Source organism: Grampus griseus (assembly GCF_964374135.1).
Source record: "Grampus griseus genome assembly, chromosome: 8".
Taxonomy (NCBI): Eukaryota; Metazoa; Chordata; class Mammalia; order Artiodactyla; family Delphinidae; genus Grampus; species Grampus griseus.
The window spans coordinates 105,141,156-105,159,622 of NC_139002.1; the positions used below are offsets into that span (position 1 = coordinate 105,141,156).

General features: G+C 56.6%; 3 protein-coding genes across 3 annotated transcripts; 1 reads left to right on the forward strand and 2 right to left on the reverse strand.

Moving 5' to 3' along the window:
• Positions 1-340: 340 nt before the first annotated feature.
• GPR152 (G protein-coupled receptor 152) lies at positions 341-1,777 on the reverse strand (the record flags this gene model as incomplete). The annotated part of the gene is made up of 1 exon (XM_082660718.1): positions 341-1,777. Exon 1 carries the CDS (start codon positions 1,724-1,726, stop codon positions 341-343), a length of 1,386 nt encoding a protein of 461 aa, XP_082516844.1. The 5' UTR covers positions 1,727-1,777.
• A 2,017-nt stretch (positions 1,778-3,794) lies between these two features.
• On the forward strand, positions 3,795-6,598 carry CABP4 (calcium binding protein 4; the record flags this gene model as incomplete). Its single annotated transcript, XM_082660133.1, has 6 exons — positions 3,795-4,151; positions 4,544-4,574; positions 4,656-4,799; positions 5,850-5,959; positions 6,310-6,457; positions 6,570-6,598. 6 exons carry the CDS (start codon positions 3,795-3,797, stop codon positions 6,596-6,598), a joined length of 819 nt encoding a protein of 272 aa, XP_082516259.1.
• Positions 6,599-12,698: 6,100 nt separating this feature from the next.
• Positions 12,699-17,602, reverse strand: TMEM134 (transmembrane protein 134). The gene is made up of 7 exons (XM_082661140.1): positions 17,373-17,602; positions 16,365-16,429; positions 15,805-15,894; positions 15,574-15,650; positions 13,427-13,471; positions 13,158-13,211; positions 12,699-13,085 (listed from the first exon to the last, which is right to left on the reverse strand). Exons 1-7 carry the CDS (start codon positions 17,544-17,546, stop codon positions 13,003-13,005), a joined length of 588 nt encoding a protein of 195 aa, XP_082517266.1. The 5' UTR covers positions 17,547-17,602; the 3' UTR covers positions 12,699-13,002.
• Between the last annotated feature and the right edge of the window lie 865 nt (positions 17,603-18,467).

Consider the following 18,467-nt stretch of genomic DNA (forward strand, 5'->3'; position numbering starts at 1 on the left):
GCTAAGGGGAGACTGTCTGTGGGGTCTGGGGGGCATCGGAGGGCAGAGCCCGGCAGGGCACCATCAGCTGTGGTAGCTCAGGGGACCGTTGGACCACCGTGTGTGGGCCAAGCACAGAGGAGCTTGCTGGGATCCGGCAGGGACATGACGCTCACAACAGACTGTCCGGGACTTTTGGCTGCTTCGTGTTCACGTCGCCCAAGTCCGTCTGCCAGGCCAAGGGGCTCGCTGGGGTTTTCCATGAGGACTTCCTCCACGGCAGCCGTCGTCCTCTGACCAGCTGGTTCCTCTGTCTCCCCAGCTCTTCTGCTGCCCTGGCGGCCCTGGCTTTCCCAGACTCTCACGTGGGGCCTGCACCCGGGGCCTCCTCCTGGGGGGCGCTGCTGGGGCTTTCTCCCTCAGAGGCAGCAGGTTCAGCCAGGTTCACAGGGGCCTCTGGGGTGGAATCCGTGGAGGGGGCAGAGGAGGCTTCGTCACAGGGGCTGGGGGCTGAGCTGGCCGGGGCTCCAGGGGCCTGGGCCTCAGGGCTTGCCTGTGGCTGGGCCCCAGCATCCGGCTGGGGCTGGGCCTCGTGGTTCTCCTGGGGCTGGGCCCTGGGGTTCAGCTGAGGCTGGACCAGAGAGTCTGACTGTGGCTGGGCCGCGGACTCCAACAGTGGCTGGGCTGTGGGGTTCACCTGTGGCTGGGCCTCAGCCACTGGCCCTGGTAGAGTCTGATCCCCAGAGGCCGCTTGGGTCTGTGGCTCAGCCGGAGTGAAGCTGCCCGGCCGCTCCTCACAGAGAGCTGCGGCAAAGGAGGAGAGCACGGTGTGCAGCAGGGCCCGGAGGTCGGCACTGGCCAGGAGGCAGAGGAAGGGACTGAGGCAGCTGTCGAGCAGGATCAGGTAGTCAGAGTAGACCAGGGCCTCCCAGAGCAGGTAGCCGGGGTAGATGTCCCACAGGAAGGCCAGGTACAGCAGCTGCGCCAGCTGGTAGGGCAGCCTCAGGACCACATAGGCTGACAAAATGGTCTTGGCCACGCGGGCAAAGCCTCGGCAGGCCGTGGAGCCGGGCTGGCGGCGGCAGGTTCTGCAGGTGGCAGCCTGGGTGAGCACGTGGCAGACGAGCAGCAGGAGGAAAGGCAGGAAGCCCCCCAGGATCTCGAGCATCCGCAGCGGCAGCTCCTCGCTGTCCCAGAAATCCAGGCAGATGACCAGGTCGTACCACCAGACGGCGGCCTCGGGGAAGACCAGCCAGGGCACACTGAAAAGGGTGGCCAGCACCCAGACCCCGGCACAGACCCAGAGGGGCAGGCGGGCTGGGCGGTGCCCAGGGTACCAGCGAGGGCACAGCACAAGCAGGCAGCGGTCCAGGCTGAGGGCTGTCAGCAGGAAGAGGCCGGAGGAGTAGGACACACCCCACAGGAAGTAGTAGAAGCGGCAGGCGGCCGTCCCCAGTGGCCAGTGCCCTCCATGCTGGATCTCCAGGATCTGGAAGGCTGCTGCCGCCAGGAACAAAAAGTCAGAGAGGGCCAGGCTGAGCAGAAGCAGGGCGAGCCGCGTGCCCGCTCCCTGCCGGGCCTGCGAGCCGGCCAGCCATGCCATGAGCCCATTGGCTGGCAGCCCCAGGAGCAGCAGGGCCACCAGGAAGACCGTGTCCCAGCCACCCTGGGGGTAGTCCTCATCGTCGAGCTCTGTGCGGGGCCCGTGGCCAGCGGCACCCAGGTTGATTTCCATAGCAGTGTCCATCTGAGGTCCCCAGTGTCCCACTAGACGTAGAGTGGGTGCCTGGTGAATCAATGAAGGCACGAATGACTGAAAAGAAGAGAGAGGATGCTGTGCATCTCCCTGCAAGTCGCTGTCCCTCTCTGGGCCATCATCATCACCTTTGGGGTAGTTGACCTTTGCCAGGGACTTTAAACAGATGACCTCACCTAGTCCTCATACAATCCATTCTACATGTGAGGAGAGGAAGGTTCAGAGGATCAGTGGCTTGCCCAAGGGCAGAGGTAGGAATGTGGGCACCAGGACTCTAACCATTCTGCTACACGGAATTCTCATGGCGTCCAAGCAGACCAAACCAGAGACTTTCAAATATATTTCAGTTAAAATATTATAGCAGAACTCCTATGTGAACTCAAACTGTGTGCTCAGGATAACGGAGGGAGAGCACTCTTAGGGCTCCAGGGAACACAGTCTAAAAACCACTTGGGAATTCTCTGGCAGTCCAGTGGTTAGGACTCCGCACTTTCACTGCCATGGGCCCCGTTTTCATCCCTGGTTGGGGAATTAAGATCCCTCCAGCCGCGTGGCATGGCCCAAAAAACAAAACAAAACAAAACAAAAAAACCCACTTGGTCAGAGCATCACAGGCTCCTTTTAGTCGGTATCCTGGGTTCAAAGATTTGGACTCCCCTGGCGGTCCAGTGGTTAAGAATCCACTGCAGGGGGCACGGGTTCCATCCCTGGTCAGGGAACTAAGATCCCGTGTGCCTTGTGGTGTGGCCAGAAAAAAGAAAAAAGATTCCAAGAAGGAAGGGCTCAGGTCCCCTGGGCCCATAGGAATCCAAGGGTGGACAGGGAGTCTGGGGCAGAGAGTGGCCCCCATTTGTCCCCTGGGGCGACTAAATAGAAAAGGGGGCAGGGGACTCAGCCGTGTGATGAGGATGAGGGTGGCTGGGTCCCAAGAGGCTCGCCGCCCTCACCCCACCTTCCCTAGATGGGGGAGGGTGGTTCCCTCTGAGGGTGGAGAAACTAGATGTCCAGGAAAGACTGGATCCTGCCACGTGGCCCATGGCTCCAGCCACTTGACCTTTTAGCCTGCTTGTCTCCCCACCTCCAGGGCCCTTACTCAGGCAGACCCCACTCTGCAAGCTCCAGCCCCTACTGGATCAGAGCCCTGGGCTCCCCTTGGGCCCGGTTGGTGAGGCCTGGCTTACCTGTAAGGTGCAGGCTGCTGGCTGGAAGGAGCAGGGCGTGCCTGCCTGCCCAGAGGTCCGGCCGTCCGCACGGCCCCACGCCGGGGCCTGATGCATGGCTCCCGGCGGCACTAAGGCGGCCGGTGTGAAACCCAAGCTGGGAGGACATCAATCATTCATGGGGCTGCTCGCTGGGAAACCCTAACCCCGGCCCAGTAAGGCCAAGTGACCAGCCAGGCCCCCCTATTCCTGACAGGGCCAGATGGCTGAAACCCCTCGCCCTGGGCCCCTCCAGCTCAGGGCAGGCTCTGGGTTCCCACAGGGTCCACCTCCTCCGAGGTCACCCTCAATCATCTGTGATTCAAGGCCTCTCTGGTCTGGCCTCTCTTCCTGAATTTCACAAAGCCTCTGCTCCGGCCAGGATGTCGCCCACGTGGGGGCTGCGGTGGGCACCTCATCCTCTCCTTTCCCACCTCCCAGCCTTTGCCCACACTCTTCCTCCTGCTTGAGATGCTTCTCCGTGTCCTCTTAGCTAAATCCTGCCTGTCTCATACAACTGGGCCGTCTTTGACGCTTCAGCGATATTGCCTCCGTTTTATAGATGAGGCAACTGAGGCTTAGAGAAGTGAGTTTGCTGGGTCTCCCAGCTCATAAGCCGCAGAGCTGGCGTCCAGAGCTCACTGCAGCCAACATGTCCTGGCACTCTGTGCTGCTGAGGATGGTCCCCCTGACCCATCTGGCTCTGCCTTGGCCACCCCCAGGCAGAGGGCTGGGATTAGCGCCTGGGCTGCCTGCCTCACTTACCCTAATCCCCCTCAGGGCCCGATCCCTGGCCATCAGCTCTCAGGCTGCGGGTACATAAGCAGCTTTATGGGTCCGGAGAGGCAGGGGTGCTCCGCATGGCCACAGAGCAGGTGAGGGCGCAGCATGGCCCAGACCCACCCCCCGGACCCCAGCAGCCCCCTGTGGGGGTCATGGCTTCCAGTAGTGGTGCTGAGGGGCTCCCCTTGACCAGGAGGAAAAGCAGCAAGAGGACGAAGGGGCTCCGAGGGTCCCGGAAGGGCACTGGCAGCTCTGGGGAGCAGACCCTCACGCAGGGCCCCAAGGCCCTGGGGGGCAGCGAGGACCCCTCCAGGACTGGAGACGGGCAGGAGGGGCCAGCCTCTCGTCGCCAGTCCCACCGGCATCGTCCTGCCCCCCGGCACGATCCTGCTCAGAGGACATACGGGCCCCTGCTCAACCGCATCTTTGGGAAGGTCAGGTGGGGCTGGGGCAGGGCTGGGGGGCCTGGGGGTGAGGTTGGGGACTCATGGGCTCAGGCTCAGCCCACCCTGCCCCTTATACTCAGGCCTCCTCCAGTTTCTGCTCCAGACTCAGGAGCCTGGGCTGAGGGGGTAGAGTTTCTGCAGTTTGGGGGTGGCCTGGGCAGTGGGCAGAGCCAGACCCCAAACCCAGGGATCTGAGGCAGCGTGGGGCCCCAGAAGCAGGAAGGGGGTCATCTCTTCTCCTGGGGCCTGCGGGACTTCAGTTGCCTTCTCCTGCCCTTGTGGGATGGGCCCTGCCAGGCCAGCGTGGGCTGGGGCTGGAGGAGGAAGGGCGGCCAGAGCCCTGGCCGGCCCCAGGGACATGCTGGACTGTGCCCCTGCAGGACCGCGAGCTGGGCCCCGAGGAGCTGGATGGTGAGTGGCCCATGCTGGCGAAGGTGGGTGGGAGGCGCCCCCAGAGCCTGGCTGCCTGTGCCTGACCTCCCTCCCCTGCAGAGCTTCAGGCTGCCTTCGAGGAGTTTGACACGGACCGCGATGGTTACATCGGCTACCGGGACCTGGGCGAGTGCATGCGGACACTGGGCTACATGCCCACGGAGATGGAGCTCATCGAGGTCTCCCAGCATGTCAAGATGCGAAGTCAGTGCTTGACCACACCTGCCTGGGGGCGGGGCGGGGCAGGACGGCGAGCCACCTGGGCGGGTCCTCTCTCGGCCTCGTGGTTCAGGGGAACGAGAGGTGGTGGGAGGCGGCTGTGGGGTGAGGCCCCGGTGACGGTGGCGTGAGGGGGTGACAGTTTCCAGGACAGTTTGACATTGGCCCCCGGGGGCACAGGGGTCGAGGGTGACAAGGAAGGAACCGGGTGACCCAAGAGAGCCCCTTGGGGCTCAGGTCGAGGACCCCCGTCTCTGACTGAGGTAAAGTGGTCCATGCTGGTACCAGCCACCAGGGCTGTCTCTGTCTCTCTCTCTGACCCTCCTGAGGCTCCTGAGAGAGCCTCCTGAGGTTCTGTGAGGCCGAACGTGACAGACCCTGGCCATGCCTTGCGATTAAATGTCTGATGGGCTGCCCTTGTGTGATTATCATTAGCCAATTTGTCAAATATCAGATTCCTTTCATCCCAGAACTCCCGCATTTGCTTTTTCTTTACAGTTTCCAAAATGGGATGTGATGTACAATTGACGTGAATATTTTCGTGTCATGCTTCTTTCTTCTCCCCAAAGCTGCTAGTTGACCATTGGTGCTTTTTATGATTGACGGCACCTTAGAATCCAGGGACAACCTGGGGATGCTTCCTGGGGTCTTTGCTGCCACCCGTGGGGCTCCGGCACTTTACAGCCATGAACCCCAGCCCCATCAGCACCCTGTCCCCAGATGAGGAGGGAGGCTCTGTAAGTCACCCAAGGCCACACCATCAGTGGCAGAGCCAGGGGGCTTTGAACTTGGGGCCTGTCTGGTTCCACAGCCTGGTCTCTTTCCCCCACACCCGGGGCTTCACTGAGAACACCTGAGCACTTTGCCCCCATCGGAGCCCCGGGCTGTAGCCTCCTACCCCCCCGCCCCGCCCCTGCCCAGGGACGTGGACACCGGTGTCCTTCCTGGATGCAGAGCCGGGGAGGGGCTGGCCCTTGTGATGCCCCTCCTCGGGCCCCAGCCCTCACCACTGTGACCCTCTGCCTGGGTCCGCAGTGGGTGGCCGCGTGGACTTCGAGGAGTTTGTGGAGATGATGGGCCCGAAGCTGAGGGAGGAGACGGCGCACATGCTGGGGGTGCGGGAGCTGCGCATCGCCTTCCGCGAGGTGTGGAGCGTCCAGATGGGCGGTGGGTGGGTGGCTGGGTGGCATCCTTACTGGCTTCCCCCCCAGGAGGCCAGGGGAGACTGGGAGCCTCAGCCTCTGGAGGCCCCGGGCCCTGCAGCTGGTGGGACTAGGGCTGGGGAGGGGTTGGAGAGGGTTTGGCTCACTCCCAGCTGGGGGTCCACCCAGGGAGCCCTCCTGGGGCAGGGAGCCCACGGCCTCAGCCTGGTAGAAGAAGGAGTGTGTGGACGGACGAAGGTGTGGGCGTCCAGGCACAGGATGTGGCAAGGTGGAGGCGGGTGCAGGCAGAGGCAGCTTTGGGTAGGAAGGGCTGAGCCCTGCTGGAATCCCAGTTTGACAGGGACAGGGATGGGCGAATCACGGTGGCAGAGCTGCGACAGGCAGCACCGGCTCTGCTTGGGGAGCCACTGGTGGGTCCTGAGCTGGACGAGATGCTTCGAGAAGTGGACCTCAATGGGGACGGCACCGTAGACTTTGATGGTGAGTCTCCTACCTAGACAAACGCGCATCCCTCCGGCTCCCAGGCTGAGCTCAGTGTCTCCTGGCACGGCTGACCTGGACTGGCCCAAGCCCTGCCCCTTCTCCCCCGCAGAGTTTGTGATGATGCTTTCTACCCGCTGAGGCTCCAGGAGGGAGACTGTTGCCCCTCTGGCCTCAGACGCCAGCAGGGTTCGTGCTGCACACCCTCCCTACAAGGCCCCAGGATGAAAGAAACCCAGCAGCCCCAGGCTTCTTTTGCTCCTGATACCCTCTGGCTGGAGAGCTGGCTTGTGATGTCACCTGCCCAGCCTCATCCTCACCTCCCTTCCACCCGAGCTGCCTGGAGGAAATGTGCCCTCAACCACCCATCATTCCCCGGTGTGAGCAAGGTTTGAATCTCTCCAGACACTTGGGAGGTAGGGAGCTCCCTGGCACTGGCAGCATTCAAAGACGGGTCAGTGTAGGGCTTGGTTCTGGTAACACGGTGAATTGAGAAGGTGGCTGGACACCTCCCACTCTTTATATGTGGAAATGTTTTGGGTTTTGTTTTTATTTAAAGCTGAACGTGAAAGAGAGGGATGACCCCAGGTACCAAAGACAAAGAGAGAACCCAAAGCTGGGTGGTGGGAAGGAGCAGATGCCATGGGGGCTTCAGAGGTGGAGAGGTTTGGGAGCCTGGGCTCTGACACCCAGGCGGGACAAAAGACCTGTAAGAGGCTGGGGAGCAGGGCATGACGTCAGTACACTCCAGCGTCTCAGCGGGCTACCCTGTTCTTGAAAAGGCGACCCAAATATACCTCCACCCACCAGCCTGAGAAAGTGATGAGGTACAGATGTTCAGGACCTTGAGTGGAAAAAGTTACCCCAGTGAACCTGCAACTCAGGTGTGCATGTCAAGCAGGAGTGCGGTCTATCTCTGTGGTGTGCAAAGCAGAAGAAATAGGAAAAAACTGCTGAGAAAGGCACTCTTTCAACCCAGGGCACATAGGACTTAAAAAAACCCAAACAACCCTGTCACTTCTGAAGATGAACTCATGACAAAGAGTTACAAATCACATAAGGAAACAAATCACCATGAGGGAGACTAGGCAGATGCGGTAAACAGAAGAGTCAGCACCCAAAGTGTAAATCATAAAACAATGTAAAAGAGGCCATTAAGGAAACGCAAAAACAAACAGAAAAAACTGAGGTAAAAGAAAGGAGACCGTTATCAGTAACAGGATGGTACGAAAACAGAACAGAAAGATTTAAAAAAATAACCCAAAGGAACTTCTAAAAATAGAGGATATAGCCATTGGAATGAAAAAACATCAAGGGGTAAAGTAAACAGCATATTGAACACAATTTAAGAAAAGATTAATGAACTGGAAGCTATATATGAGAAATTACCCATAAGGTAGCATTGAGGAATGAAAGACAGAAAATATTAAAGAGTAGTTAAAAGTCATTAGGAATCTCAGAAGAAGAAAATGTAGAGAACAGGCAGGAGGCAATATTTAAAGAGATGATGATTGAAAAACTTCCATAAAGACTTCCACAAACAGGGACTTCCCTAGTGGCACAGTGGTTAAGAATCTGCCTGCCAATGCAGGGGACACGGGTTCGATCCCTGGTCCAGGAAGATCTCACATGCTGTGGAGCAACTAAGCCCGTGCGCCACAACTACTGAGCCTGCGCTCTAGAGCCTGCATGCCGCAACTACTGAGCCTGCGTGCCGCAACTACTGAAGCCCCCGCGCCTAGAGCCTGTGCCCGCAACAAGAGAAGCCACCACGATGAGAAGCCCGCGAACCACAACAAAGAGTAGCTCCTGCTCTCCGCAACTAGAGGAAGCCTGCGTGCAGCAACAAAGACCCAACACAGCCCTAAATAAATAAATTAAAAAAAAGAATTCCACAAAGGCAAGAGTCTAGATTGAAGGAGCACGTTGGAGCCAGAGAAGGATATATAAAAGTAAATGTATAGGGACTTCCCTGGTGGCGCATTGGTTAAGAATCCGCCTGCCAATGCAGGGGACATGGGTTCGATCCCTGGTCCGGGAAGATCCCACATGCCACGGAGCAACTAAGCCCGTGCGCCACAACTACTGAAGCCCGCGTGGCTAGAGCCCGTGCTTCGCAACAAAAGAAGTCACTGCAATGAGAAGCCCGCACACCGCAACGAAGCAGAGTAGACCCCGCTCACCGCAGCTAGAGAAAGCCATGCACAGCAACAAAGACCAACGCAGCCAAAAATAAATAAATAAGTTTTTTTAAAAAATAAATGTATATCTAGATGCATGCCAGTGAAACTGCAGAATACAAAAGGAAAATCTTGTAAACAGCTCGAGAAAGAAGTCAGATTACTTACCAAGGATTAGCAATTAGACTCTCCAAAGACTTTTTTCATTGACAACAACACATGCAAGAGGAAAATGGAATAAATTGTTCAACATGCAGAGGGAAAAAAAATGCCAACTGAGAAGCCTGTACTTAGCTCATCTTACTCAAGAATGAAGATGAAATACAAACTTTTTTCAGCAAACAAAGGCTGAAAGTTTTCCCACCCACAAACTCTTGTTGAAGGGATGGCTTCAGTGGGAAGGAAATTGAAAGCAGAGTATGTACTAAATAATAGGAGAGAAATCAGTAAACATATTGGTAGATCTAAAGAAGCATGAACTGTAAAAAATAATTTGGGGGATTTTAAAACCAGGAGGGACTAAAAAAAATAATAGACAAAAATAAAATGGAAGATGGGAAGGGATACTCTAGACATGCTTGTTTTTCCTAGAGGAGGACAGATTCATTGATTAACTTTAGATTTTGTTAATCATGTAAGGGTAACCATTAATATAACAGAAATAGAGATAGAATGTTCCATTCTCTATAGTCAAATCAACAGAGGAGGAAAAGGGAGAAAGTGAAGAATTCCTCATTAAGCTAGCAGAAGGCTGGGAAAGAGGAAAAAAGCAAAGAAAAACAAAGTCTACAGAAAACATTAAAACACAAGGTAGAAATAATCCTTAAAACAAAACAAAAGAGGGCTTCCCTGGTGGCTCAGTGGTTAAGAATCCGCCTGCCAACGCGGGGGACATGGGTTTGAGCCCTGGTCCGGGAAGATCCCACATGCCGCGGAGCAACTAAGCCCACGCGCCACAACTACTGAGCCTGCACTCTAGAGCCCGTGAGCCACAACTACTGAGCCCACGTGCCACAACTACTGAAGCCTGCGCGTGTAGAGCCTGTGCTCCGCAACAAGGGAAGCCACTGCAATGAGAAGCCTGCGCACTGCAATGAAGAGTAGCCCCCGCTCGCCGCAACTAGAGAAGCCTGCGCACAGCAACGAAGACCCAACGCAGCCAATAAATAAATAAACAAATAAATAAATAAATAAATAGGGGCTTCCCTGGTGGCGCAGTGGTTGAGAGTCCACCTGCCGATGCAGGGGACACGGGTTCATGCCCCGGTCCAGGAGGATCCCACATGCCGCGGAGTGGCTGGGCCCGTGAGCCATGGCCGCTGAGCCTGCGCTTCCAGAGCCTGTGCTCCGCAGCGGGAGAGGCCACAACAGTGAGAGGCCCGCGTACCACACACACACACAAAAAAAAACAAACAAAAAAAAACCCATATATATATATATATATATATATATATATATATATATATATATATATATATATAAAGGCAGATACCAGGCTCTTCCCACAGCTAAGTGCACATATAAGAGACACATTCAGGATTTCCCTGGTGGCGCAGTGGTTAAGAATCCGCCTGCCAATGCAGGGGACACGGGTTCGAGCCCTGGTCCGGGAAGATCCCGCATGCCACGGAACAGCTAAGCCTGTGTGCCACAACTACTGAGCCTGCGCTCTAGAGCCTGTGGGCCACAACTACTGAGCCTGCGCGCCTAGAGCCCGTGCTCTGCAACAAGAGAAGCCACCGCAGTGAGAAGCCTGCGCACCGCAACAAAGAGTAGCCACCGCTCACCGCAACTAGAGAAAGCCGGCGTGCAGCAAAACGCAGCTAAAAATAAAATATAAATTAAAAAAAAAAAAAGGACACATTCAAAGCATAATGACAGCTGAAGGGCTGAAAGTGATGGCTTGGAAAAAGACTTACTAGGGGAGAATTAACCAAAAGAAAGCTAGTATAACTACAGACATATCAGACAAAATGGGCTATGGGGCAAAGAGCATCAGGGATAAATTGAGTCACAATTCACTAAGGAAATCTAATGTTCTTAATCTGTGTGCAACTATTAATGCCTTTTCCAACTAAAAATAAATCATATTTAGAATTTGGGTATTCATCATTTCCTGAGGATGGTGTTGCTGTCAATCCAACTTGGATTACATAAATTAACCAGCAAAAATCAAGCACATTGGTCACATTAAAACTTTAAACGTTGCGATTCAGTGTTCTGTCAACATGTTCATATGGACCAAGGGTTGGCAAACTTTTTCTGTGAAGGGCCAGACAGTAAAGATTTTAGGCTTTGGGGACCATATGGTTTCTGTTGCTCTGCTGTAGTAGTTTGTATGGCTGAGCAGCCAAAGTCAATACAGAGTGTGGCTGTGTTGGAAATTCGATAAATAATAATTTAATTAAACTTGACTTATTGACATCAAAATTTGAATTTTATAAACTTTGTGTCACAAAAGCTTATTATCCTTTGACTTTTATCCCAACCATTACTAAAATGTGAAAACCATTCTTAGTTTGGTGGCTATATTGGGCCTGTGGGGTACAGCTTGCTGACCCCTGAGATAGTCTTATAATATGGAGAATCACCACTTTTGGGATCACTTGCTGTTTAGCTAAGATTGTGAAGTGACAGAAAGTTACGAGCGTAGTAGCAACTCTATGTTAATTGCTAATTTGCCCACTTTCAATGAATGGTGTTCATAATTTTTCTTCTTTCCATGTTTGTTCTGATTTTATCTATTGAAATGTAATTTTATGTCTGATTAATCTGATAATACAAACTGTGGGCTTATATTCTGTATCTTTGTTTTTTTATTTCACTTTTTTAGTTTTCATTTTACCTTACAAAATTATTGGTCCATGTTGCATTAGAAATGAAAACTGGTCCCCAGCTAATTTGAGAATCACTCATTTAGGAGTTCCTGCATCTAACTGGTACCCCCCAAAAGTGCCTTGATTGGTGGCTGAGGGTGGGAAGTCTGGCTGGGCCAGGACATCAGGAGCGAGAGCGGGGGTCTGGGTGCTCATTCTTTCAACAAAATCACAGAAACCTAAAGGCACTGTCCTGGCCGCTGCAGATACCGTGGAGGCCGAACACCTTAATGGCACTCGCGTCTCACTGGGGGTGGCAGACTGTAAACAAGAAGTATATGAACAGGGTCTCCAAGGCCCACACTCGTTCGGCCAGCCCCTCAGTTGGTCAGCTGGGGACCAGACCAGCTTGCTGACCCCCACCCCCTCTGAGGCACAGAAGCCCTGGGTTGTGTTCCTCACTCTGCCCTCAGCCAAGCCAGTCTCTCTGGGCCTCAGTTTCTATGGAGGGTGACCAGAAAGAACCTGTGTCAAGCGCCTTCTAAGAATCTGATAAATGGTAGCTATTATGACCTCAGCTTTCAGGGTTCTCAAAGATTCTGTTTCCTGGTTGTTGACATCCTGAGATGCTTGGACCTTCCAAAATTCTGCAGTGGTCTGTTTCCAATGTTCTGTGGTTCTAAGAGTCTTTGATCACTGAGGTTTTCTGTTATACAGGCCTGCTTCCTATGTCCTTTGACCCCTACTTCTCCCAACCTCTGGGCCTGGGAAGTAGGGCAGTGGGTGGAGGAGGCTGGGCTGCTGCGTCCTGGTGGCCCACATTCAGAGCCGGCTGTGGCAGCCCAGGGCCCCAGAGCCAGGCTGGAACCAGGATACCAGCCTCCAGGCCCCAGGCCTGTGTCATCTGAGTGCCCTTGGCCAGGGCCACCAGGGGAGGCACCAATGCTGCCTCTCTGAGTGGAGACAGGGGCAGGACTGACTCTGCTAAGGACTGGGAGGGAGAGTCTCCTCCAGGCTTGCAGGGTAGAAGAGCCCCAGGCCCAGCTCTGCCCCTGACGTGCTGTGTGACCTTGGGCAAGTCATGGAGCATCAGGACTGTCATGTGTACCATGGGGAGACGGACAGTCCTAGAGCCCTTCAGCCCCAGGGTCAGTCCTTTTCTCAGCCTTTCTGAAAGGGGGCTGTGGCCAGGCTGATGCGCTGGTCAGGGCAAGTGGGAAGTAAAAAGCAATTGTGGGCTGGAATTAAGCATTACCCTTTTATTAGCACAAAACACCACCAACCCAGCAGCCCCCCAAGAATAAGTTAAGGCACGGAGCACGGAAGGGGCGACTTTCCCAGGCCCAGGTCGTGGCCTGAGGCCCACTGCCCCAAACTTCCGGAGCAAACTCCTGAGGGGACTGGAGCCTCGAGGGTCCCGCAGGGTCTTTTCCCTTGAGATGAGGGTACCGAAGCGGGCGCGGGCCCCAGGGGCGCCCCTAGGGACGCGAGGAGGCCGCGCGGGGCCTCTCGGCGCCGACGATGGATCCCGCCGTCTGCCGCCGCCTGCTCACTTCTCGAAGTAGGGCAGGTAGAAGAACTGGAAGCCCCGGTGGCCCTTGAGCGCGCAGCAGATGAAGGTCACGTGGTAGACTGCAGGGCGGGGTCTGTCAGCGCCGGGGGCCCGCCCCCGCCCCGCCCCCGCCCCGCCCCGCCCACTCGCACCTCCCGGGACCAGCAACAGGAAGCCGGGCACGAAGAAGATGGCGCTGGAGACACCTACGAGAGGGGAGGAGGGGCCGGGTCAGGGCAGGGAGGCTTCCGGGCGGGACTGCGGGGTCACTGCCTGGGCAAGTCTCACTCTCCGAGGTAAAAGGGGCCGTTTTCTGCCGGGAGGGCGCTGAGCGCTGCGGGAGGTGGAAGGGCTTGCCGAGGGCCTCTGGGCACACGAGGGGCGTGACCGCTGCCCGCGGAGGTAGGAGGGGGTCGCTCACCTGGCGAGGGGGCCACCTCCAGTCCCACGCCGGTCAGGATCAACACTGCACACAGATGGAAACACGAGGGTGAGGGCAGGAGCAGGGGGCAGCAGCTGGTGGCAGGGTGGGGACCTCCACCCGCAACCCCCAACATGGCTTAGGCCTGAGGAATGGTGTCCCCCACCTAAGCTGAAGGTCCCCTGGGCAGAGAACCGCCAGGGGAAGTTCACCAAGCTCTGTGTTTTCAGAGCAGGGCACCTGGCAGGCCCTGGGAAATGTCTGTCCCTGCCCCCATGGCCCTTTCCTAGTGGAGCAAGCAACAAGAACCTCCAAGCTACAACCCTGGTGATCAGACAGCTCGGGAGCCTGGGGTATCAGGAAGAGCTTCTTGGAGGCAGTAGCATCTAAGCTGAGCAGGGACAGCAGCAGCAGTAGCAGTTACCTTTTAGTGACCACCTACCAGCTGCTGCCAGGCACTGGGCTAAGTGTGTTACATGCAGGGCCTTATTTAATTGCCACCTTGACTGAGACAGATATTACCATCCCCATTTCACAGCAGAGGAAACTGAGACACAGAGAGGGGAAGTAACTTGCCCTGCATTTAGAAGGTGGAGGTGATCTGACTCCAGAGGCTTTGCTATGGGCATGGCACAGGCAGAAAGGGAGAGGAGTATTCCAGATGGAGGGAACAGCCTGGCAAAGGCCCAGCGACTGGAGGGAACTCAGGGCTTTCTAGGAACTTCCAGTTTTTGGCGAGACAGGAGAGGCAAGAGTCCAGGCTTGAGGAGTTTGGCAGGATCTGTAGGCCCTGGGGAGGGATGTGGACTTTGGCTAAGGACAGTGGGCACTGGGGAAGCTGGGGTGGTCATAGCTGGATCACTTTTTCAGATGCAGAGAGAGTCCTGGGTCCCCAGTTAGAGGATGGGATGGCGGGGGGGAGATGGGGGACCGTACAGCACAGAGGCTTGAAGGGCCACCATGGACTGTTGTGTGGTTTGTGCCCTGCACAGAGCACCTCAAAAAGGGTACAATGGGGGCTGAAACTCACTCCCTGTACCCTGGCTTAGGGCTGTGGGCTCTGCCCACTCAGAGGAGGCATCTTTTTCTAATTCCTGCAAAAGGCCTTTATGGGCTATGGTGGCCCACAGGCCTGGCAACATCACTGATGTGGGTTTAAATCCCAGCTCATCTACTTCCCAGCTGTGGCTCTTCTGCAGCGTCCGTGTCCTTACTTTTGAACTGGGATAGTAATAATGCTTGCCCTGTCAGGTGTTGAGGATGAAATGAGATAAGGCAGGTGGCCAGTGCAACTCGCAGGTGTTGGGGAAGCCGCAGCTCCCTCCCCTGCACACAGACACCCAGAGCTGAGGCAAGGATGCTGCTCAGCTTTCCAGCTAGGGGACTCTCACCTTCCTGGAGGAGGGAGAGCAGGTGCCACAGTTGGGCCCTCCCTAAGGGCTCCCCTTGATCCCAACCCTAGATCCCTTTTGGGGACTCTGACTCCTCAGCCCCACAGAATGAGGAGCGTGGGAGTTAGAAAACAGCTGGCTGTGGTTTCTGCCTGCTCTGGGCCTCAGTTTCCCTATCTTGAGTATCTTGGGGGTGGGAGAGAGGTCCTTATCAGCTCTCAGACTCCAGAGGAGGGGAAGTGACAGGTGCCCTGTGGATTGGGCTGGCAGGGCACTCTGCAGTTCTGGCCACTGGGCTGGGCATATCCCTGAGCACTGCCCCTACATATAGGTTCTGGGTTGTGGCCCTACCTCTCGCTTGCTGTGTGACCTCTGTACGGAAGGAAAATAAGCCTGCCCTGCACCTGGCTCGAAGTAGACAGAGAATAAATAGTAGCTGTTACTCTCTGTTCCCTGATGGATTAAACAGGATAAAAAAAAAAAAAAAAAAGGAAAAGTTTGGAGCATGGAACCACGTTCCATTTTCAACTATGTGTGATTTCTTGACTCTGTGACCAGGAGGCTGGACCTGCCCCTCCCAAGGCCTCAGCTTCCTAACCTGTAAAATGGGGGTGGGGTCACGGCAGCCAGCTGCGTCCTCAGGATGCTGGGAGGCTCAGTGTGCCAAGGGGGATGCGATGCAGAGCCCGAATGAAAGGAGGGTGGACCCTACCAAGGGGTAGGCAGGGTATGCAGGGGGCCCTCGGGGGCACTCACCCAGCCCCAGCAGGAGGAGCAGGAAGGAGGCCAGCACTACCCTGTGGTTCTTCTGGATCAAAGGGTGTTGAGTCCAGCTGGATGGCAGCAGAGCAAGAGGGGTGTGAAAGAGGCGACAGGAGGCCCACCCCTCCCATCACCATCCCCCACCCAGAGAGCCAAGGGGAAGTAGTCAGGGCTGCCTGTACTGGGGCAGGGGCCCCAGGTGGCAGGAGCAGGGCAGGGTCTCACCTGCAGCAGGCATTGTAGGAGCGCTGAGTGCTACTGCTGATGGTGCTAAAGGACCACTGGGAGCTGCGGATGGATGTTCGGCCAGAATCCCTACAGGACAAATGGGCCCGGCGAGGGGGCAAGGGGAGGTGAGCAAGGGGACCCTTTGGGATAGGAGTCGTGATGGCATCCTGGGGGATGGTGCAGAGACTGGAACTAAGTGCTCCTGCAGAATAGGGGGCACTGAGAACGGACGGGGTGAAGAGGAATTCAAGGGCTGGGGGTTTCTGCAGGACTGGGGGTTGAGGAAAGCTGGGGATTCCTGTAGGACAAGTGACCTGTGACAAGACAGGGGCCAGACCAGGCTGGGGGTTTCTGCAAGATAAAGAGCCTGGAGGGGTGCGTGGGTGAGGCTGGCACTAGGGTAGGGTGCAGGACAGGGGACCCCGTGTAGGAGTCTCTCGTAGGACAGGATGTGAGAGGGCTGAGTGAGGTGAGCTGGAGGACTGAGCAGGGGCCTGGGAACAGGAGACAGAAGCATGGGGCTAAGAGTACGGGGTGGGTCCCCACCTGGCCCTGACCTGGTGCCGGCTCCCCCATCCGGCTCCGGAGAGGTCTGGGTTCCATCCTCATCGTTCTCCAGGTTCTATTCCAGAACACAGGGCTCAGAAGGGTTACTGGGCTCAGGCCCTTCCTCCCTCCCCTCTGGTGGAGAGGAAGAAAGCGAGCGCACACAGCTGTTTGCCTGGACACACAGCTGTTTGGTCGCTTGACAGCTGCTCCCTCTGCCTTCCCCGAAGAACGGGTTTGATGATTCACAGAAACTGAAACCCAGGTAGGAGGTGGGTGCTGGGGGCTTTGGCAGGGAGGAGCCAGCAGGGGCTGGTTGAGGGTTCCCAGGGCCAGGAGATCTCCCAAGCTTGGGAATCAGGGTGGAGTTGTCAGGATGGTATTTCAGGGGCCCAGTGTGGAGGCCTTGGATTTGCGGTGCCAGGGAAGGGCAGGCCAATGGTTTCCAGGTTTGGGGCATAGGAATCTAGTTCAGGTTGCCAAGAAAAGGATTCTAGAGTTGGTGGAGGTCTTCTGGGAAAGGGGGATTTCCAGTTTAGTGGGAGCCAAGGCATGGGCAAGGACTCATCATGTGAGTGGGGACCTCCAGCTCTGGAGGGAAGGATGGGGTGGGGACTTAGAACAGAAGAGGGGGTGCTGGTTCCCGTTGGATTATCTGGCCTGGGGCTCAGGGGAGTCCTTCTGAATATGGACAAAGTCTGGTTCAGGTACAGAAGAGTTCCCCATCCCTGTGTGCTAAGGGGAGGGAGGGTCAGTACCCAGGATCGGTGGGGACTCCAGGTTGGGATCTCCAGCTGGGGGTGAGGGACGAGCTGCCAAGTCTGGGCTCTAGGCTCTCCAGTAGTGGCTGGGGACCGAAATCAGAGCTGAGAGGGTCTGGGCAGTGATTTGGCTCCGGGGGGCGGTCTCCCGCTCCGGCTGAGGCCTCTAGTCAGATTCTCCCGAGTTGGGGTTCTCCAGGGTCCGGCCTGGGGTCTGCCCAGACCCAGGCGGGGGGTGAGGTGGGCCGGGCGGTTCACCTGGTAGCGCAGCCGGGACTGCTTGTCCTCGTCGGCCACCTCGAACCGGGCCCGGCGCTCGAAGTGCAGCGGCCCGAAGCGGGCGACCCCGCTGGACTCAGGCCCAGGGCCCGCGTCCTCCAGGGACAGCTCGAAGGCGTCATCGATGCTGAACTGGGGCCGGGCGGCACTCATGGCCCCGGCCCGCTCAGACGCCCAGCACCGTCGCCATCCGCTCCCGCCGGCCCCACCCCCGCGCGCAGACCCCGCCCCGTGCCGTCGTCTAGGTTGCTCGACAGTCCGGCGCCCTGGTCGAGGCCCCGCCCTTACGTAACGGCCCCGCCCCCGCCCGCCTTCAGCAGGCCAGAGCTGCCGAGCGCCGAGCAGACTAGTGACCGCGCCTTCTCTCGTCCGGACCGAGCTGGGCTCGCCGCGCCGCCCAGCGGCCGCCTCGGCGAGCGACAGCGGGTGCCTCTCTCGGAAGCAATCCCTGGGTCTGTACAAGGGCCTTGCAGGGGCTGCCACTCGCCAACCTTTCAGGCCCGAGTTGGAGCCGTCTGCATCCCAGCCCGCTCCTCGAGTGCTGAGGAGACTCCTGGGGACCGTTTCCCCACCCTTACTCACCACGGCCCTGCACGGGAGGGGGATTGTCGCCACCGTGCAAATGTGGAAAAAGGCTCAGAGAGCTTATGTGGCTGGCATTCTCCTCCAATTCTGTCTCCACGCAGACGGCAAAGTGGTCTTTTAAAACATCTGATCCTTTTCTTCTGTTAGTCTTAAATAAAACTTTTTTTTTTAAATTAAAGTATGCTGCCAAGTCACTCCTCTGCATAAAACCATCCCTTGGTTTTCCACTGTGGTTAGAATAATATGTGAACTCTTGACTAAGGCCCACAAAGCTCTGGTCCCTGCCTACCTCTCCCAATCGCATCAAGTCCTTCTCTGGCCCTCTTTCATCTCACTCAGCCACACAGGCCAAGCTCGTTCCCATCTCAGGGTCTTTGCACGTGCGTGCTTTTTTCTATGCCTGGAAAGCACTTAACCTTGCTCTTTCACAGGGGGATCTTTTCATCATCGGTGTTCCTGCTCCAGTGTCACCTCTCAGAGAAGCCGTCC

Excerpts from the sequence above, each read along its gene's own strand:
- TMEM134 (XM_082661140.1), bottom strand. The coding sequence starts at position 17,546 with ATGAGTGCCGCCCGGCCCCAGTTCAGCATCGATGACGCCTTCGAGCTG. Across the intron at positions 16,430-17,372 it reads AGTCCCGGCTGCGCTACCAG|AACCTGGAGAACGATGAGGA; the intron begins GTGAACCGCCCG and ends GTTCTGGAATAG. Across the intron at positions 13,212-13,426 it reads GGAGGTGGCCCCCTCGCCAG|GTGTCTCCAGCGCCATCTTC; the intron begins GTGAGCGACCCC and ends CCCCTCTCGTAG.